General features: G+C 40.0%; 1 protein-coding gene across 1 annotated transcript in view; it reads right to left on the bottom strand.

The window, feature by feature from the left end:
• Positions 1–20,919, bottom strand: part of TUSC3 (tumor suppressor candidate 3) — a 313,374-nt gene extending 292,455 nt beyond the window's left edge. The window contains exon 1 of the mRNA XM_008574162.1: positions 20,772–20,919. Within this exon, the coding sequence (XP_008572384.1) occupies positions 20,772–20,919 (148 nt within the window). The remainder of the gene's footprint in view (positions 1–20,771) is intronic.
• Between the last annotated feature and the right edge of the window lie 985 nt (positions 20,920–21,904).

Consider the following 21,904-nt stretch of genomic DNA (forward strand, 5'->3'; position numbering starts at 1 on the left):
ATTAGGTATATACTTTAGGTGGCTGCAAGAACAACATCAGTGAATGCAGTTTTTAAGAGCTGCCAGTGAGCATAGAGATCCTAATTTTTTAATCCATAGGTATCTCCAGTTTCCCCACCTAGGTATAGTGAGAGTTATAGTGGCTATGACCACATACCAAGACTATTATTCCTATTAAAATTATTCAAAGAATTAGAAAGTTTTTCACACATAAAAATATTTTAAAAAGGAACAGGCAACTAGTTGCCTTTGACGGTCTATATAGATCTTTCTATGACTATATGATCACTTAGTCCATTATAGCTTCAAGTTTCTGTAGTTTATGAGTAATAACCTAGTTGAAAGCCTACATAGCTATAACAGAGAAAGAACTATGAAAAAATGCTAATTATATAAAACATACTTCTGGGATTAATATCAATAGATATTAATGTCTTTACAATCTTTAATAAGTTTCAATAAGGATTTTTTATTTCCAAAAAGCTTAAAAACTATCCTGAAATTAGCTAAAAAAGAGAATTAAATGCAATCATTATTCCTGCAGTCATGACTCCTCCATCATGCTTCAACAATTTAATTAAAAGATGGGTGATAAATCTTATGTCAGCAGATGTGAATATCAGAGTGATCAGTGAGCCAAGTCAATGTGCCAAAATTCAGGACCATGCAACACTTGTAATAATGTTTCTGTTGTATAAGCTTTGTGACTTATTTGCATACTGAGATTTCATTTATTGACTCAATTTTTGGTTAGACTTGAAGTGTCATGGGCATAGTTCAATGAATGTTTTCAAATAGAGAGAAGAGATAGTATAATTTAGATTGTTTTCATTTTTATGTTTAATGGAATTATATCTTTAGACACAAATTTGAGCATGAAACTTATGTTTCATTTATGAAAAGATGAGAAATTGTTAGTATTGCTAACTTTATTTAAAAAACTTTAGTGAATCAAAATTGATTATACATATTTTGGGGGTTCAATGTTGAGATATGTTGATCCATAGGTTGGAAATCATCGGACAGGTGGCTCACTGTTACATAGGCATCTTATATCTAAGGNGGTGGGCAGAGCTCACATCCAAAAATAAAGCATGTCCACTTTGCTGGCAGCCTACTACTGGGTTTTTCTTTCGCTTACCTGACTCAGGACCTTCAGAGGATGGGGAAGAAAGGTCTGTGATCCAGTCGGACAATGTGCCAGTTTCCAATAGTTGGGGCCAGCTGGGTAACACATTCTTGTAAGAGATTTGCCTCTTCCCTGTTTCAGTCTCACTGCCCTTCACTCCATCCTTGTGATCACTTCCCTAATAAAATACCTGCACATGGCCTGGGCGTAAGGCTCCACTTTGGCCATCACTTTTATCATTTCGTTCTAAGTGTTGGTTTATTTTTTTCCTCCCAACAATACGGTAAGGACAGGAACTTCAATTTACTCATTTATGCATCTCCTCAAATGAGCACATAGAAAAGAGTTACTTTATTTTTGTTGAATAATCTATAGCATTTGTAGGAAATTTATTTGCGTGTAGGGGCAATAACAGACTGAAGGCTGGAATTGGTTAGGCAGGGAGAAGTATAAACACATGAAAAAAATTATGGAGGAGTTAAACCTATGAATCTCTAATATTTATATATCTCTATATTCTCAGGTAATGCAATAAAAATTTTGTTTGTTATCATACAATGCAGAGGTTTAATATAATACAGAGGCAGGGATGTTTCATGGCATCCTATATGACTCTCTTGATTTCATAGAAATATAATCTGTCACCATTTAAAAAACAGTAATTCGCTAATGGCCAACAATTTTTTGGAATTGTACCAAGTACTGAACTAAGTGGTTTATATAAATTATCTCAACTACAAATGAGGAGATGAAGACTTCCAGAGGTTAAATATCTTACTCAAGGTGACAGAGTTGTTAAGTGGTACAGCTAGAAGGAAAATCCAATTGCACTGTAGCATTAATCTGTCTTCACGATGTTAAAGATATTTAAACATGTCTGTATACTTACAAAATCAGGAATTCCTATTGACAAAGACTATGCCTCATTCTCTTTTATCTCTTCCTCAGTGTTTCTATAATGCCTTGCAGAAAGAGGGTGCTTGCTGAATTTAAATGTATCTAAAACATGAGTGACAAAGAGCTCATACGAATACAGAAGAATTAGGAGATGAAAGGAGAGCAGGATAAAAAGGTGAATTAGAAGGATAAAATCTGAGTTCATTGTCTGAATCCAATTAGGTATATACTTTAGGTGGCTGCAAGAACAACATCAGTGAATGCAGTTTTTAAGAGCTTCCAGTGAGCATAGAGATCCTAATTTTTTTATCCATAGGTATCTCCAGTTTCCCCACCTAGGTATAGTGAGAGTTATAGTGGCTATGACCACATGCCAAGACTATTATTCCTATTAAAATTATTCAAAGGATTAGAAAGTTTTTCACACATAAAAATATTTTAAAATGGAACAGGCAACTAGTTGCCTTTGATGGTAGATACAGACCTTTCTATGACTATATGATCACTTAGTCCATTATAGCTTCAAGTTTCTGTAGTTTATGAGTAATAACCTAGTTGAAAGCCTACATAGCTATAACAGAGAAAGAACTATGAAAAAATGCTAATTATATAAAACATACTTCTAGGATTAATATCAAAAGATATTAATGTCTTTACAATCTTTAATAAGTTTCAATTAAGATTTTTTATTTCCAAAAAGTTTAAAAACTATCCTGAAATTAGCTAAATAAGAGAATTAAATGCAATCATTATTCCTGCAATCATGACTCCTCCATCATGCTTCAACAATTTAATTAAAAGATGGGTGATAAATCTTATGTCAGCAGATGTGTATATCAGAGTGATCAGTGAGCCAAGTCAATGAGCCAAAATACAGGACCATGCAACACTTGTAATAATGTTTTTGTTGTATAAGCTTTGTGACCTATTTGCATACTGAGATTTCATTTATTGACTCAATTTTTGGTTAGACTTGAAGTGTCATGGGCATAGTTCAATGAACATTTTCAAATAGAGAGAAGAGATAATTTAGATTGATTTCATTTTTATGTTTAATGGAATTATATCTTTAGACACAAATTTGAGCATGAAATTATGTTTAATTTATGAAAAGATGAGAAATTGTTAGCATTGCTAACTTTATTACTTTAAAAAAAAATTTAGTGAATCAAAATTGATTACACATATTTTGGGGGGTTGATGTTGAGATATGTTGATCAAATCAATATTACTAGCACATATATTGTTACAAATCACATTTATTCTTTATGCCCCTTGTCTAATCCTTGTCTCACTCAATCCCCCTTACCCTCCCCGCTTCTCCCCTCTAATTACCCTAGATTTCTTCTCTCCTTCTGAAAGAATAATGGTTACTCTGTTGATTTGTTGCCTAGATGATCTGTTCAATGCTGAGAGGTGTGATCAGGTCCCCCAGTATTATCATAGAGCAGATGCTTCTTCTGTCACTCTGGAATGGGCTTTGTGGAAAGAGACATCCTCTTCCTTTCTTATCTCTGCTGGTGACTTTTCTTGTTTCAATGCACTCCAGTGGCTGGCAGACCATCTGTGTGGTGGTTGTGGCATCTAGCTGCTTTCATGGCAGTCATGGTTATTGTGGTAGCTGTGGTGGGCCACCCACATGGAAGTGATGTTTTTGGCATGTTCCTTGGTGCTAGTGTTGTTCCTGGTTGTGGGGAGGGCCTGTTCCCTGGCTCCATCCTTTGAGTCCCCAGGTGGGCCCTGAGGTGCTGGAGTGGTGTGCTGGTTGAAGAGAGGGGGGTCCAGTTCCTGGCTTCATGCCTCGGGTCTCCTGGCAGCCCCTGAGGCACTGGAAGTATGCCTGGTTGTGGGATGGGGCTCTATTCCTTGGCTCCATACCTCACATTCCCAGGTGGACCTGAGGCTCTGGCGGTATGTCTGAACCAGAGCTAAGTTTTTGGCCTTTGCTTCTGAAGTGGAGGAACTTCTTGTGGGAACCAGTACTTTAGCTCTATGATTGAGCTAAATTGCTGCTCTGCTGCTGTTTCCCTAGGGAAGGCTTTATGTGCAGCTAAGGTTATAATGGTTGACTTTAGAGGTACTTCCGGCTCTCCAGAGACTCAGTGCACCCGGGTTGTGTAGTAACTCTGATCTGAGCCTGAGTCTTTTCATCAAACTGCACCCCATGCAATTCTATATTCCTGACAAGTCTCCTCTGAGGGGTCCTACACTGATTGTGGCAGATCAGCTGTCCTAGCTGTGCCCCAGTGTTCCCCAGGTGGGCCTGTCTCCCCCACTTCCCACATTCCAAACACTTTCCATGGGGTGGGCCATGCACCAGTCCCTTGTGATGACTCACTGGCCTCTGAGTGGCTCCATTTTTTCAGTTGTTGTGGCTCCTTGCTCCTATATGGGTCCACAGAAACCTTATTAGTGGTCTTGCTGGCCTGGGGGCCACCAAGACCCTGTTCTCCCCTGCCACCTCCAAGCAACTTCATCTGAAGGGCTCAGCTGTGGCTTTTGCCAGCTCCTTCTGTGAGGGCTCAGCAGCTCCAGCCTTAAAGAAGCCATGGCATGATATTGTCAGAGCAGTTTTTTCTTTCTCTCATCGTGGCTTCTCCTGCCTTCATGCATTCCATAGGTCTGTCCTCCTCTTCCCCTGAGCTGTAGTGGCCCCAGCTTGGCTGTTGTTGCTTTTTTATATAGTTGTAAATTGGTTGATTTTGGGGAGAGAGTGATGCTGAGGACTGTCTATTCTGCCATCTTCTAGCATTGCTAACTTTAAATACTCCTTTAAGTATATAAACAGCCCTGCATAAAGCTTTAGTGACATAAAGCTGCTTTACTCCTATATTTTTCTCTCAAAGTTCAAATTTGCTGCTATGATTAGTAATTATTTCTGCAAACATGTAGCTTATTTAATGTCTCTTTATAATTCTATGAAATAAAAGAAAAAGATATAAATATTTTGGAAACAGAATACTTTTTCATAAGGAGTATTTTTTCATAAGGACTTCATGATATTCTAATCCAATCCAACTAGTTTAGTTAAAATGAATATCTATATAGACATATATTTGTGTGTGTGTGTGTGTGTATATATATATATGGATTTGAGAAAAAGGGCTTGGTGACATTTTCTGTTTTTTCTCTCTCTCTTTACTTTTCTATTTAATATTTTAATTTTTATTTAACTTCCTGCTTTTTTCTCAATATCACACACTATAAGAATAAAACTACAACATGTTATTATTTGAGATTATAGTAAATTAAAGAGCCATGAAATTAAAAAAATATGTTGTTGTGATTAAGAGACACTTTTTTAAATGACAAAAGATAGTAATGATAAAAATACTAAACAAATAATAAAGCTGGAAAAGGAGATTTCAGGAGATAACCAAAAACATAATGATAAGTGAAAGAAGCCAGATACAAAAGGCCATGTATTGTATGATGCCATTGATATGAAATCTACAGACTAAATACATTGTACATAGAGACTGAGAGTGGAATGGTGAGTAGCAGAGGCTCGGGAAAGAGGATAGTGAGGAATGATATTAATGTGCACAGGTTTTCTTTTGAGGGTTGTAAAAATGTTTTGGAATTAAATAATTGTAATGGTAACAAAACTTTATAAACATAATGAAAACCACTGAATTGTACACTTTATAGGGTGAATTTTATGATATGCAAATGATCTCTCAGTAAAAAATAAAAATAAGTTTTAAAACTGTATCATTTACTCTTTTATATCAAGATGACACATATCCTCTATTTATGACAACATTGGTGGAAATGTCAATTTCTCAGGAAAAAAACAAGCACAAAATCTGGAAACACATGAATAATGATAAAATATTTTAGGTACAGTTGATGTTTAGCAATAATTTAGTGTTCAGTATAAATTAAAACACAGGAAATTATCCTTTTGAGGTGTATATTATTGAATTTGGTCATTTTTTCCAGGAAGTGCAATCATCCAACAGTTGTGCAAACCTTAAATGTGAATGTTGTGGGGTATTTGCCTCATACTAGATATTAGGAAGCTCTTACCTTGTTTAGATTTTCAGTTGTTATTTGCCTTTTCCCTAATAGGTGTGTACATATATCCATATCCATATCTGACTTTGTGGGTATGTGTACATGTATGAGTGTGAAATTAGCAATAGAACAGTGAAGACTGAGGTGGAATTTGGTTTAATGAGAACATGGTACCATTAGCTAGAAGACCAGAGTTCTCATTTTAACTGTGTAAATAACTTTTTACGACATTATACAAATCAATATGCTTATTTGCTCTTTAGTTTCTCCATCTATAAAACAAAGGGATTAGATTAAGATAAATTATAGCAAATAGGTGTAATCACAAGTGACAACTTGAGAAAGAGGTCCAGGCTCCCAACTAAAATGCAAGTATTGATTAGTGATATCGGTCATGGCTATAACAGAAGGAGGGAATCTAAGCAGTAGTCCAATGAACTAGATAATCTTTAAGGAACTTATTTCTAAAATTCTATCACATTTTATTAAAATGTCTGCCCTGTTCGCATCCATTTCAACTAACTGTATTTTTAAAAAAACATAAAATTAGTAATCTCACCCCTCAAAATTAAACTTAAATAATATGAACATTCTAACACTATACAATACTGTTAAAATCATAGACTCATTAGGAAATATAATCTTTGTAATGGATCACTGCAATTTTTATATTTTGTCTGATTGTCCATTACATATCATTTTCATTGTTCAATGCACATTGGGGAATTAGTGAGTGACATTTTATATTTCATAGGATTAATTTATCTAAATATAGCCTGTCTAAATCAGGAGCGTTTTTGCCCTCTGGTTAAAGGTCGTGTGAATGTGAGGAAGAAAACTTCAAGTGACGAATGGCAAAACGAGTTTCCAGGAGGAGCTAAATGCTTTCAGCTCCAATTTATAAACCTACCCACTTTAATTAAGAAATGTAATCTGCCTGGTAATGGGACCCCAAACCATTTTGTGGGGAAAAAACACCTATAATAGAATCAAGAAGCTATGTATGCATCAGGAGAAATGCATAGAGTCCAAGTGTAATGTATTGTAAATAAATAATGCCCTGAAGTAATCAAAGTGAGAAGCAGCCTGCGGCAAAGGAAGCTAGTATACAAAATGAAATTGTCAGTAATTAAGGTCAGGTGAGAACATTAGAAACATTTTAATAAGTTGCTTTAAAAAGTTGAAATAGTCCATGAATTCTGTATACTTATTGTCAATGAATTCTTCTGTAACTGCTTTAATACTTACTATATGCAGAATGTATCAAGGACAGAATAAAGGAAATACATGTCAGTTCTAAGATCAGTGAAGCATCTCTGAAACGATAGATAAGGGTGAGTCAAATTCAGTTGACTCAACCATGAAAATCATTAACAATGAGTCACTATAAAAACCTATACTAATCTGACCTCTTCGTACATTTCTCCAAAGTCCCCTAGAACTGGTTTGGATAATTTCACACAATAGAAAATTCTGGGAAAGTGCAAAGGATACAGTAAAAAAAAAATTTTGAAGAGTAAAATTTCTTGTGTAATATACTGCATAATTTTTTTTTATCTGAAAACATTTGATTGAAAAAAACTCCATTGTCATTTTGCTCTAGGCTGGTGTTAATATGAGTGCCTTCAAATTTGCTTTTAAATTTACACCTAGTAATGAACCAAGGAAAATGTAACATTCAGTCATTTGCTAGAAACAACAAGATGCTGAATGACTGTTCATACCATAAATAAAAGAGAAACATTTGAGTAAAAGGCAGAGCTAGGTCATCAGGCAGTCTTCAAGGCCATCATCCAGACGTCTTATCTTCATTGCTCAGTGGAGCAAATTAGAAAAAAAATAGAAGTATGTTTAGCTTTGGTAGTATTTGTGTCTCACTGAAGATAGGCAGTTAATAAAGCTGGATATTTTTAACATTGTTCATTGAAAGATATTGAAGTAGAAATGAAAATCTCATCCTAAAATTCATGTGGAAATGGAAGGGACCTGAAAATAGCCAAAACAGTCTTGAAAAAGAAGGACAAAGTCAGAGGACTCAGACTTTTGGACTTCAAAACTTTCCTCAAAGCTACAGTAATCAAAACATTCTGGTCTTGGACTGAGGATAGACATATAGATCAATGGAAGAGAAATGAGAGTCCAAAAATAAACCCACACCTCTACGGTCCATTGATTTTCCAACCAAAATTAATTAATAATATTATCATTTATGGATTACTCTTTATATGCCAGGAATTTAGCTAGAATATTTTTATATTTTCTTCCCATCTTAACCACAGCTATGCAAAGTATCTTTTGTTCTACCATTTTATTGACAAGGAATCTGAGGCTGAGAGAGTTTAAGTCAACCAAACTTAGTAGGTGGCTGAGCCAAAATTCTGAACCCAGATCTGCTTGATACTAGAGTCAGATTCCAAAGGGATTGCTATAGTTTGAATATTTCTCCCCTCCAAAGCTCATGTTAGAACTTAATCCCCAATATGATACTTGAAAGGAAGGGCCTTTAAGAGGTGATTGGGTCATAAGCACTGTGCCCTCATGAATGGATTAATTCATTCATGGATTAGTGGGTCAATGGTTTAATTGGTTATCAGGGAGTATACTGAGTACTTTATAAGGAGAGGAAAAAAGCATATGGAAACACAGCCCCCTCACTATGTGATTCCCTGCTTTGCCACTGGACTCTGTGGAGAGTCCCTACCAGCAAGAAAGCCTTCACCAGATGTGACTTCTCAGCCTCCAAAACTGTAATCATAAATTTCTTTTCTTTGTAAATTACCCAATATCAGGTATTCTGCTATAAACAACAGAAAACTGACTAAAACAGGGATCATGAGATTATTTTAATATATCTTTATAAAATAAGGTGGATATTGGAAAAATTATTATTTACACCAAATAAACATAATTGTAAAAACAGTTTAATAAACAAATGTAGTAGGCTATTCCATATCAAAAACCAAAACAAAATAAAACATAGTTATTATCATGTAGAACATGCAAGAGGCATGGAGCTCTGTACCACCGAGAAAGGAAATTCTGCCTTCGGTGTGATCGTAAGGTAAGTCTGCATTTCAGATTTTACAACCTTCTACTTTTGGCTTTTATAGTTAATATATCTAAAAATATTACAGCATGTAAATGAATATACTTTATTTGCATGCTTTGTAATGATGAACAATTTTTTGTATCCCTGTTACATTAAGTTTCTCATTCAACTTCACTCTTGGCACAGTGTTATGAGAAAATATCTAAAATATAAAAATAAATTACTACTACAAATCTAAATGTTATTTTGAAAGAAACCATCTATTTTGTCAACTTACACCTAATGACTCTTTCATCATTTGCTCATAATATGCAAGAACAAAACAGATTTGAATTTCTACATAATTACAATAGCACAACTCTTCCTTAAGTAATGCCACATAGAGTAAAACATCTAAATGACATTAAGTTAAATCCAGTTAGATTTTACAGTGTAAATTATAAAAACCAATATAAAGCAACTGTCTTTGTTAATGCATGTTGGTAAAATATAAGGAAATTGGTCAGGGCCCCTTGGATGTTCGGAGGCTTGTGGAGCATCTGAGGTGGGTATGCACATGCACATGGGTGTTCCTTGTTCTAATGTGACTATGCGTGTGCATCCAGGTTTTTTTTTTTTTTTTGATTATGAACTTGAGTATAAAGGACTAACAGTGCAGATGTACGAAGCTTCTAGAGGACAGGGCTCTGGGGAGCCATATTGGCTCAGCTGCTCCTAGCTCTAAATAAAGCCTATTCACCCACAGCTCCAAGGACATTTTCCTATTACCTAGCTTGTAGACCTGCAGGTGAAGGGTTTGTGACCCAGTCTGGACAATGGATTCAAGGGGTTTGTGAGCCCTAGCCCTAGCTAGACAATTGGTGTAGTCGGCAGGACTCTGAGCAGGTACAGGAGCCAAAAGCCCTTTGGGAGAAGGAGGAAATGTGGCTACTCTTGAATATGTTGTGCCCTGTGGCCACTTTCCTGGTGACCAGGATCTGGTTGTTGCTCACTATACTTCAAATCAGCATATACCAGGCACTACAGTGGAGAACCCCTTAGGAGGGGAGGAAATGTGGCTATCCTTGAGTATGTGGTACCTGATGGCCACTTTTCTGCTGACTAGAGCTGGCTACTGTTCACTATACTGCAAACTGATCAAGATTTGAAGTGGCAAGCAGAGTTGTTGGAAGCATGGATAAATGTCCTGGAGGATGACATGCAGCAACTGGCCACCCCTGCTTCTCACACCAGGGAAGATGACAAATGCAGTGGTGAGTTGGGGGAGACCATGTTTCTCTAGGAACTACCTGTTGTGCACCAGAAAATGAAACATGAACAGCCTATGGGACTGGGAGGACAACAAGTGGGCAATCCACAGGTGACCCAATTCACTACCTAGGTTCTGTATACCCAGGTTGAATTAATTGACTTGGGGAGACAGTTCTGGCAGAAACAGGGGGAGCCCCTGGCTGCTTGGCTGTTGTGGTTATGGGACCTTGGGATGGATGGTGTGATGTGCTCCGGTGAGGAGATGGAAAAATTGGCCTCCATTACCATACACCCATCCCTGAGACAGTGGCTACAGAATAGCTGCAGATATGCACAAGGGCCAGGTAATCACACTTTAATGGAATGGGTGAATGCAGTTGCCCAAACCATGTAGGTGAATGCTGGAGAACTGCCCAAGATTGTGAGTAAATGGCAAACATATACTGAGTTGGTAAAATAATTTGGGAGCTGGGGATGAGGCCGTCTATGTTTACTGTGAACACCTGTGGCCCAGATGATGAAAGTTTTACAGGCAGCATGAGAGACATAGTGCTGCAAAATGCCCCATCAACGTTCTTTGGGTCACTGATGGCCCCATAAATTGGTCGTCCTATACATGAGGTAATGGCCATGATAGCTGGCTTGGGTGAAGTAGAGGACAGAAGACAAGCAAAAAGGGTCTGAAAGGTGGCTAAGACCAAACCCCCCCCCCAAAATGCTCGGGATTTTAACCAGAAGGGACCAAGCAAGACTAGCCATAAGCAGATGTGGCTTGACTTGCTTGCAGCAGGGGTTGATAAAAAGAAAATTGACTGGCAGCCAAATGCGATCCTATTTGCCTTGTGGGAGCAATTGCGCCCTGAACGCATTTCACTAAATGTCCAGAAACAGGTAGCAAGGTACACTCAGTGGATTTAAAGGACTTTTTGATTGCTCCTGAGGAGGTGGTTGAACTGTTTCATTCTGATTAGGGAATGGGCCAAGGTACTCATCTTTTGCAGGCAGGCGAGGACCGGAGGCCTCATGTTGAATTGGCAATATATTGGTCGAGGATGAATGTGCAGTGTGCTTTGGCATTGGTGGATACAGGTGCCAAATGTAGCCTGATATATGGCAATCCAGATAAGTTTCCAGGGGCCACAGTTCGTATAGATGGCTGTGGAGGACATACTATTGAAGTCAAAGCTGTGTCATTGCCATTGGGAATAGGACAATTGCCCCCTCATGTCTATACCTTATATATCTCCCCAGTAGCTGAATACATCTTGGGTATGGATGTACTTTATAGTTTGCACCTATAAACAACAGTTGGAGAATTTTGGCTGCAAATAAGGACATTAAAGCCTGTGTTATGGAGATATGCTAAATACAACCCACAGGTGTTACCCAAGCCAGGATGTATAGTTAATGTAAAGCAGTATTGCCTACCAGGAGGACATGCAGAGATAGGTGCCACTATATTGGAGTTAGAGAAAGTTGGCATTATTTGTCCGGCTCATAACCCATTTAATGCTCTGGTATGGCTGGTGAAAAAGCCTGATGGTACCTTTAGAATGACTGTAGATTACCAAGAACTGAACAAAGTAGCACCTCCTTTGCATGCAGCTGTGCCTTCAGTTCACTACTTGATGGATCAGCTGACAACTCAGCTGGGAACTTACCATTATGTATTGGACCTTGCAAATGCTTTCTTCTCTATTCCAATCTCAGCTGATAGCCAAGATCAGTTTGCCTTCACCTGGGTAGGGAGGCAGTGTACCCTTCAAGTATTGCCCCAAGGTTATCTGCCTAGCCCAACCATCTGTCATGGTTTAGTGGCTGGGGACCTAGCCAAGTGGACTAGACCCAGCACAGTTACAATGTTTCACTACATTGATGATGTGTTACTAACCTCTGATTCTCTTACATATTTAACCTAGGCAGCTCCAATGCTGCTAAGTCAATTGGGACAGTGTGGGTGGGCCATGAACACAGACAAGGTGCAAGGACCTAGGCTGTCAGTCAAATTCCTGGAAGTGGTCTGGTCAGGTAAGACAAGTCATCCCAGAAGCTATTATAGACAAGATACAGGCATACCCTCGACCCAGGACTGTAGCTCAGCTACAGACATATTTGGGACTTCTGGGGTATTGGAGAGCTTTCGTACCCCATATGGCCCAAAAGGCATGCCCACTATATGCATTAACAAAGAAAGGAGCCCTCTGGGATTGGACTGAGGAAGTAAAACAGGCTTACCAAGCTACAAAAAAGGCAATACAGCAAGTACAGGTTTTACAAGTGGCTGATCCCACTAAGCCTTTTGAATCAGATGTACATATAACCCAGGAAGGGTTAGGATGGGGTTTGTGGCAGAGACTGGACCAATTCTGAACAGATTCTGGTCTCAGCTCTGGAAGGGTGCTGAAGTGCATTATTCTCTAATAGAAAAATAGTTAGCAGCTGGGTATTCTGCCTTGATGGCCACTGAAGCTATCACAAGAATTTCTAAAGTCCTAGTAAGGATGACATACCCCATACTAGGTTGGCTGCACACATGGGCCACCAACTCTCAAACAGGCATAGCTCAGACTCCCACTCTGTCTAAATGGGGAGCATATATATAACAAAGGAGCACTGTGTCAACAAGTCCCCTGTCCAAAGAGTTGTAAACTGTGCTAGGCCCAGTAGAGGTTGTGAAGGAAACTTTGGCACAACCCTTACCCATGGAGGTGGAGGCTACGCCTTTCCTTGAGCGACAGGGACCTATCACAGAACAACTTGGTATACAGATGGCTCTAGCATGGGACCTTCAGCATCAGGGACAGTGGTTGCTCTCCAGTCCTTAACAGATACTATGTGGTATGAAAATGGCACAGGGAAAAGCAGTCAATGGGCTGAATTGGGAGCAGTGTGGATGGTGATAAAAAATGAGCCTGGACCATTAACCATCTGTAATGACAGCTGGGCTGTGTACAAAGGCTTAACCCTTTGGATTTCTACTTGGAAGTATCAACGGTGGATGGTAGGCCACCAACAAGCCATGTGGCAAGAGTTATGGGAATTGGGACATGAGAGAGAAGTAACTCTTTTCCATGTCACAGGACACTTCCCCTTAGTCAGCCCAGGAAATGATGAAAGTGATGCCTTGGCTAAGGAGAAACGGCTAGAGAGAGCCCCAGCTACCGATGTAGCCCAGTGGTTACATCAATGAATGCAGCATGCTGGCAGTAAAACCATGTGGATAGCAGCTGAAAGATGGGCCCTGCCTATAAAATGGGAAGATGCAGCGAATGACCATCATGCTTGTCCAGTATGTGCTCAAGAGAACCACACCCCTGGTAGGTGCCCCATTCAGATGGGCAAATAACTTAAGGAAGGGTGCCCCTGACTTGATGGCAAGTGGACTTTGTTGGACCACTGCTGAGGTCAGAGAATTTCAGGTACATCTTCACAGCTGTTGATACAGCTACTGGTCTTCTGTTTGAATGGCCTTGTAAGGCCCCAGACCAGGTAAGCACTGTGAAGGCATTGAATAGCCTTATGGCCATGTATGGCCAGTCTGTAGTCATAGAGAGTGATAATGGAACCCACTTTACTGGACATGGGGTTCAGAAGTGGGCTTCCCAGTTGTCTATTCAGTGGAAGTTACATGTGCCATATCATCTCCAGGCAGTGGGAATGATTGAACAGTACAATGGTCTTTTAAAAAAGGGACTAAGGCTATCTGCCCAACCCCCATCCCCAAAGGGGTGGACATGGCAGTTATGGCAGACAGGATTCTTTTTTTTTTTTTTTCCTTTTTGAGACCTGCCACACTGTGCTCAACCAGTGAGCGCTGTGAGCGTACCGGTCATCCTTATATAGGATCCAAACCCGCGGCAGGAGTGCTGCAGCGCTCCCAGCACCGCACTCTCCCGAGTGCGCCACAGGCTAGGCCCTGGCAGACAGGATTCTAAATGAGAAACTCCACAAGGGCGGGCCCTCTCCAGTGGAAGCTCTGTTGCGTAGGGCTGCAGCACCTATACAGCTGCAAATCACTACTAAAGATAAGCTTTGAAGCCAGGATATGGCAAGAATGGAAAGATTCTCTTACTGGCCCCAACTTATTTACAACAGGGACAGACAGTACAATGGGAATGGCCTTGGAGAATAGAAGCCCCCCATATACGCTCAGTAGGTCTAATAAGGCCTTGGGGGAAAGGATTAAAGGAAGGCTTGCAAGTTTCTCCTTGGGTGACAAGTAGTCCCAGAGACACAATGGACATTACCCAAAACTACTGTAATTCATTTATTTGGATGTGTAAACATCCAGAATTTGTAATTTGCCTTCTTTCTAAGATGTTTGAAGTATCTTGAAAAGCCATTATACCTACTGTCAATAAAATAGCACATAAAATAGCACATAAATGTTCAATAAAATTTTTAAATTTAAAAATGACCTAAACTTAGATATATTTTTTTCTTAGCTCCTTGACCCACAGCTATGTAAAGTATTTCCTGAAAACTTTGAATATCACCTTGTTCTAGATGAGATTTTGCCTTCATATCTTTAAACCATAGTCTACAATTCTCAATTTATATCCAACAAATTAAATACTACCTCCTGATTCTCCCTGTTACATAAAAAAAGAGAAAAATTTACTTCCAGCCACCAACACTGATCTCGTACTGATGGCCATTTTAAAAATTCTTTTTTCTTTTTAAGAACTTTATTATACATACATGTGGGGTACAATGTTGATTTTCAATAATTGGGTACAATGTGTGATGGTTAGATCAGGTTAGTTAGCTTTTTCACCATTATAATACACAACCATTCTTTGTGTCTGTTAACCAATTCCTTATTAGCCCCCCCTCCCCCCTCTTTTCCACCTCTAGTAACCACAGTTCTTTTCTCTCTTTCTACAAGTTCAACATATTATTATGGTTGTTGTTGTTTTCTTTCTCTCTCTGTCTCTCTTTATTGTTTGTTTATTTATGGATTCAGATCTCAGTTATGGGTGAGAACATGTGGTATTTTTCTTTCTGTACCTGGGTTGTTTCACTTAGGATAATTTTCTCCAAGCTCATCCACGTTGCTGCAAATGGTAGAATTCCATTCTTTTTTATGGCTGAGTAGTATTCCATTGTGTGTATGTGTGTGTGTGTGTGTGTGTGTGTGTGTGTGTGTATATACACACCACAGTTTTCTTATCCGGTCATCCATTGATGGACATTTAGGTTGGCTCCATCACCTGGCTATTGTAAATAGAGCTGCAATAAACATGGGAGTGCAGGTATTCCTTTGACCTGATGATTTTCAATATTCTGGCTATATCTGTAGTAATGGAATTGCTGGGTTATATGGTAGTTCTATCTGTAGTCGTTTGAGGAAACTTCATACTGTTTTCCATAACAGCTGTACTAATTTACAGTCCCACCAACAGTGCAAAAGGGTTCTTCTTTCTCCACATCCTCTCCAGTATTTGTTATTCTCTATGTTTTTCGTAATAGCCAGTCTGATTGGGGTGAGGTGATATCTCAAAGTGATTTTGATTTGCATTTCTCTGATGATCGTGATGTTGAGCATTTTCTTATATACCTGTTGGCCATTTGTTTGTCTTCCTTTGAGAAATGTCTATTTGGCTACTTTTCCCATTTTTTAATTGGATTATTTGGGTTGTTTTTTTTTTTTTTTTTTGCTATAAACTTGATTGAGCTCTTTGTATATTCTGGATATTAATCCCTTGCTGGATGCATAGTTTGAAAGTATTTTCTCCTATTCTGTAGGTTGTATTTTCATGCTGTTGGTTTCTTCCTTTACTGTGCAGAAGTTTTTTAGTTTGATATATTCCCATTTGTTTACTTTTTCTTTTGTTGCCTGTGCTTTGGGCGTGTTACTCATAAACTCTTTGCCCAGTCCCAAATCCTGGACTGTTTCCCCTATGTTTTCTTCTCAGAGTTTTAAAGTTTCAGGTCTTATGTTTAAGTCTTTAATCCATTTTAAGTTGATTTTGGTATATGGAGAGAGGAATGTATCAAGTTTTATTCTTCTACGTATGCATATCCAGTTTTCCTAGCACCATTTATTGCAGAGACAGGCTTTTCCCCAATGTATGTTCTTGGTGTCCTTGTTGAAGATCAGTTGGCTATAAATACATGGGTTGATTTCTGGGTTCTCTATTCTGTTCCATTGGTCCACGTGTCTGTTTTTATGCCAGTACCATGTTGTTTGTGTTACTATAGATTTGTAATGTAGTTTGAAGCAGGAGATGTAATGCCTCCAGCTTTACTTTTTTTACTCAGTATTGCTTTGGCTATTAGAGTCTTTTGTTGTTCCATATGAATGTTAGGATTGCTTTTTCTATTTCTGTGAAGAATGTCATTTGTATTTTGATGGGGATCACATTGAATCTGTAGATGGCTTTGGGTAGTATGGACATTTTTTACTACATTGATTCTTCTAATCCATGAACAAGGAATGTCTTTCCATCTTTTGGTATCTTCTTTAATCTCTTTCAGTAGTGATTTGTAGTCCTCATTGCAGAAGTCTTTCACCTCTTTGGTTAGATTCATTCCTAGGTATTTTATTTTTTTGTTTACTATTGTTAAATGGCCTTGCTTTCTTGATCTGTGTTTCTTCTAGTTTGTTGCTGGAATATAAAAATGCTACTGATTTTGTATATTGATTTTGTATCTTGCAACCTTATTGAATCCATTTAACAGCTCTAAGAGTTTTTTGGTAGAGTCTCTTGGATTTTCGATATATAGAATCATGTCATCTGAGCACGGGGACAATTTGATTTCATCCTTACCTATTTGGATGTCCTTTATTTCTTACTTTTGTCTAATTGCTCTGGTAAGTACTTCCAATACTATGTTAAATAGGAATGGTGAGAGTGGACATTCTTGTCTTGTTCCTAATCTTAAGGGTGATATTGGCAGTGGGCTTATCATATATGGCTTTTATCATGTTGAGATACCTTCCTTCTATACCTAATTTGTTGAGAGTCTTTATCATGAAGGACTGTTGAATTTTGTCAAATACTTTTCCTGCATCTATTGCAATGCTCATATGGTTTTTGTCCTTGATTTTGTTGATGTGGTGTATCACATTTATTGGCTTGTATATGTTGAAGCATCCTTGCATTCCTCAGATGAATACCACTCGATCATGGTGTATAATCTTTTTGAAATGTTGCTGTGTTCTGTTTCCTAGTATTTTGTTGAGGATTTTAGTGTCTAAATTCATCAAGAATATTGGCCTGTAGTTTTCCCTTTTTGTTATAATTTTGTCTGGTCTTGGTATCAGAGTGATTCTGGCTTCATATAATGAGTTTGGGAGAATGGTTTCTGTTTCAATTTTTTGGAATAGTTTGGAAAGAATTGGTAGTAACTCTTCTCTAACGTTTTGGTAGAATTCAGCAGTGAAGCCATCTGATCCTGGGCTTTTCTTTGTTGGAAGATTTATGATTGCTACTTCAATCTTGTTACTCATTACTGGTCAGTTCTGTTATAGGTCTGTCGATTTTTTTTTAAACCCATTTTTATAATCAAGTTATTGTTTATCAGCTGTGTACCTTTCCTTTTATGAATTACAACAATTTTCTACATTTGTAGCTACAAACTTCTTTAGACTTACTCTCAGGTTTATTTGGATCTAATTCTTGTAATTCATTTTTGTATATTATAACATAATCATTTGTGAATTCTTTATTTTCATTTAATATTTGTATGGATGACTTAATTTTTCAAGCAATGTTTCCAATAAAGTCCACAAGTGTGAAAATTACCAATTTCTTGAACATTTGGGGTTTTTATGGCATTTTGTCTCTTCAGAAAGTTCTTCCCTGTCAGAATGAGGGAGTTTCCCTGGGCCTCGACCATGTGCCTCCCTCCTTGTCCTCCCACTCTATCTCCTATCCTTTCCCCTTCCCCCAACTGCTCCACAACAACACCTTAGAATGTAAAATAATAACAATAATAATGATAAATAAATAAAAGAAAGAAAGAAAGAAAAGAAAATTCTTGGGTCATGTATTAGGCAGGATTCTCCAGAAAAACAGACCAACTGTGTATGCACACACACACACACACACACACACACACACACACACAGATTTATTTTAAGGAATTGATCACACAACTGTGGAGGCCTGGAGGCCCGGGGAGTCCAAAATCTGTTCAGGTAGACTGGCAGAATGAAGACTCAGGGACGACTTGCAGGTCAAGTCCAAAGGCAGTCTGCTGGCAGAATACTTTCTTGCTCAGAGTAAGTCAGTTTTTGTTCTGTTAATACCTTCAACAGATTGGATGAGGCACACCCACATTACATAAAGTAATCTGCTTTACTCAAAGTCTAGCAATTTGCATGTTTTTTATTTTAATTCAATTTTATTTATATTTATTATTGTGAGGTAGAGTGCTGTTGGGTTGGCCAGCGGCCAAAAAGCCCTTGCCTCGTTATCAGTCTCTCCCTTGGTGTCCCTTCTGGTGGGTGAGCGAATGGCCCGGATTCCTCTTTTCCTCCAGTCCCCGTTGGAAGGAGACAGGGGAAGAGAGCCGTGAAGAGAGGTGAGCACAGCTGCCGGCCCCAACCAGCCTGTTAAAGGACACTCAGATGCAGCGGAGGTTCTGTCGAGCAGTTCCGTTTATTATCACACAAGCACTTGCTTTTAAAGGCAAATGGGGAAGGGAGGTTTTTACATCCTCCAATCAGCTTAAAGGTTACAAGGGCATGCATCCTGTCTCAATGCCTAGCTATTGCAATCATGCAGTGTTCCCGAGCACAGAAACGCGTATTTGGCCAATAAGGGCTAAAGCAAAGTTCCCGCAGACACTCCCACCCTACTTCCTCCTGGTGCCATCTTAGGCTGCCACATTAATACGCCCTTGTGGGCTCATAATGGTGCCACTTGTAATGTCACTTAAAGTGGCGTTAGTTCTTAAGGCCTGACATCTCCCCCTTTTTGTTTTAATAAGGCAGCTGGAGGCGGCTAACCTTCCCAGCCTTGCCTCCATTCCCTCTGGTGGCTGTGCCTCTCTTAGGTTGTTTCCCTCTGGAAATCTTACTCGTCATTGACTATCCAGCCAAGTGGGGGCGGGGCAGAGCCTTACAGATTGGCGTTGATTTTTTGAAGGGCCATATTGACCCAAGGGCTGTCAGGGCTTTCAATATGGGCCACCTCCTCCACCACCTGGGTGAGCATTATGAGAGAAGTGGTGTTGCGCCTTATAAAAGACACAACCTGGTGAATGGTGTAAGGCCCCAAGATGATTAAGACAAGGAAAATGGCTAGGGGACCCACCAGGGAGGACAGCAGGGTGGTGAGCCACGGGGAACTTGAAAGCCAGCTTTGGGACCAATTACTATTGGCTTCTCACTCTTTTTTTGCGCTTTTCTAGCCCTTCTCTAAGCTTAGCTAGGGAATCTTTGACCACTCCAGAGTGGTCGGCGTAGAAGCAACACTCTTCTTTGAGGGCGGCACATAGCCCTCCTTGTTGTAGAAATAGCAGATCCAATCCATGTTGGTTCTGTAGTGGTTTGTATGACCTCCCAGGTTTTGTTGGCTGGCTCATAGGGACCTCCCCTAGTGGCAGAGGCCCTTGTCCTTGTTGACCTGAGGAGGGTGGCCACTTGGAGCATCCACAAAGGGTTCATAATGCAGTCTGAAACATACAAACAATAAACTCCTCAGTACCTTGGGTGTCTGGTAAGAACTTAAGATTTTTGGCTGGGACCCATATAGAGGTTGACTCACTGAGGGGGAAGACACAACCAAACCCTTGACCTATAGTTAGCAACGGGTCAGGGCCCCTCCACTGGCCTGTTAAGGGGTCTTTCCACCGCACTTGGACTTCCGGGCGTGGTGGTTGAGCTGACCAGTTTTTCTGGAAGGCAGACAGGCGTTCATTTTTGGAAAAATTTAGGATGTTTAAAGTTAGGAGTGCCTGTCCCAACTGCTGATGAGGGCAGGTGACTCCCCCTTTTTGTTTTAATAATTGATTTTTTAGGCATTGGTGATGCCGTTCAACAATGGCTTGTCCTTGGGGGTTATAGGGAATTCCTGTAGTATGTTTAATGTTCCATTGTATTAAGAATTCTTGTTCATTTTTGGTCTTAAACCAGGAACTACAGGTATAGTCCAATGAGCCTGGGGTACTGGCAGCCTGGTAGGGCATGGAGGCTCTGGCTTTGTATCCCCTTGGGGTGACGAGGCTGGGAATTGCCCCTCCTCTAGTTTAAAGGCTTTTTGTTCTTGTCAAATTTAGACTGGCACTCACGCTTCCAATGAAGCCGCTTACCGCACCTAGGGCATGGTGTAGAGGGAAGGTTTTTATTTTACCGGTTGGGACAGTCCCTTTTGAAATGACCTTGCTCCCCACAGCCATAACATTGAACCCTATGGGAGGGTTGGCTGGGGCTCTCCTTAGGGATCCTGACACTAAGAGCCTGGGTCACAGCACCTGCAAGGGTTTCTGCTTGAGCTTGTAGAGTGGAAGTTAAGCCCCTGGTTTGTTGTTGGTAGCCTCCAATGTCTCTACTGGCAATGACCCACTTTTCCATAGAACGATCTTTAAGCCCGGCACAGGCAAGCTCGTGGTCAGCAGTCATGCCATCCTACACTAGCATTTTTACAAACTGGTCCCGGAGAGGACCTGGGGGAAACTTTCTCTGTATGCTCTGTTCCACCTGAACTATGAAAGAGGCCAGGTCCTCAGAGGGTCCCTGGGTGACCCCGGCCATTGCAGGCTCACTGGGCCCTTCAGCCACCTTTTTACATGCGGCTAATGCTGTTGCCCTAACCTGGTCCTGGTTGGGGGCTGGGATAGCAGCCTGTTGGATTCCAGTACTAAATTGATCTGCTGTTCCATACAGCATGCCGAAGCTGATAGGGATGGGTGGGTTAGCTGCTTGATTTATCTCTGTCTGCATATGGCACTCTTCTTTAAAGAAGGTGCAGAATTTGATAAACAAATTTGGAGGGAGGACAGCCTTACAGAGCATTTTCCAATCTTGGGTTGTGCAGGGTTGGTGCGCTAAGCCCTGGAGAATGGTTTCTGCCCATGGGGAATTGGGCCCATCCTCTGTTACAGCCTTTTTCAGCTCTTTAAGGTCACAAGCTTCCCAAGGGTACCAAGTGGCCTTCCTATTTCCACCAGGGGCAATGTTGACCAGATAGGCCTGAGGGGCCGCTTCCCCTGATGGGCTGCGGATGGCTGGGGGTTCCCAGCGATCCATAACAGGAAAAGCCTGCGGCTCTGCAAGGGGTATTTTCAAAGGGGGGCTAGCCTCCTCCACTTCTTCAGGTGCCGCTTTCTCTCCTTTGGTTAAACTTTGATGGGGTGAGTATGCCGGGAGAGGAGGGTAAGGGTAGGGGCATAGGTATCACTCAGTGGCTCATCGCCTTGCATTGGCAGCTTTGTTTCCTTTTTTCTCGCTTCATCGAACTGAGCCCAATCCCTTTCTGCCCCTTCCTGATGCTCGGGATGGAAGCAAAGCTTTAGGGCAGCGATGGTTGGGTAGAACCCTAAGGGGGCGTCTAGCCCATGACCAATCTCATTCTTTCTGGCCAGGGTCTGGACCTGGTCCCAAGTCT

This window comes from Galeopterus variegatus, unplaced genomic scaffold (assembly GCF_000696425.1).
Source record: "Galeopterus variegatus unplaced genomic scaffold, G_variegatus-3.0.2 Scaffold1004, whole genome shotgun sequence".
In the NCBI taxonomy this organism is placed as follows: Eukaryota; Metazoa; Chordata; class Mammalia; order Dermoptera; family Cynocephalidae; genus Galeopterus; species Galeopterus variegatus.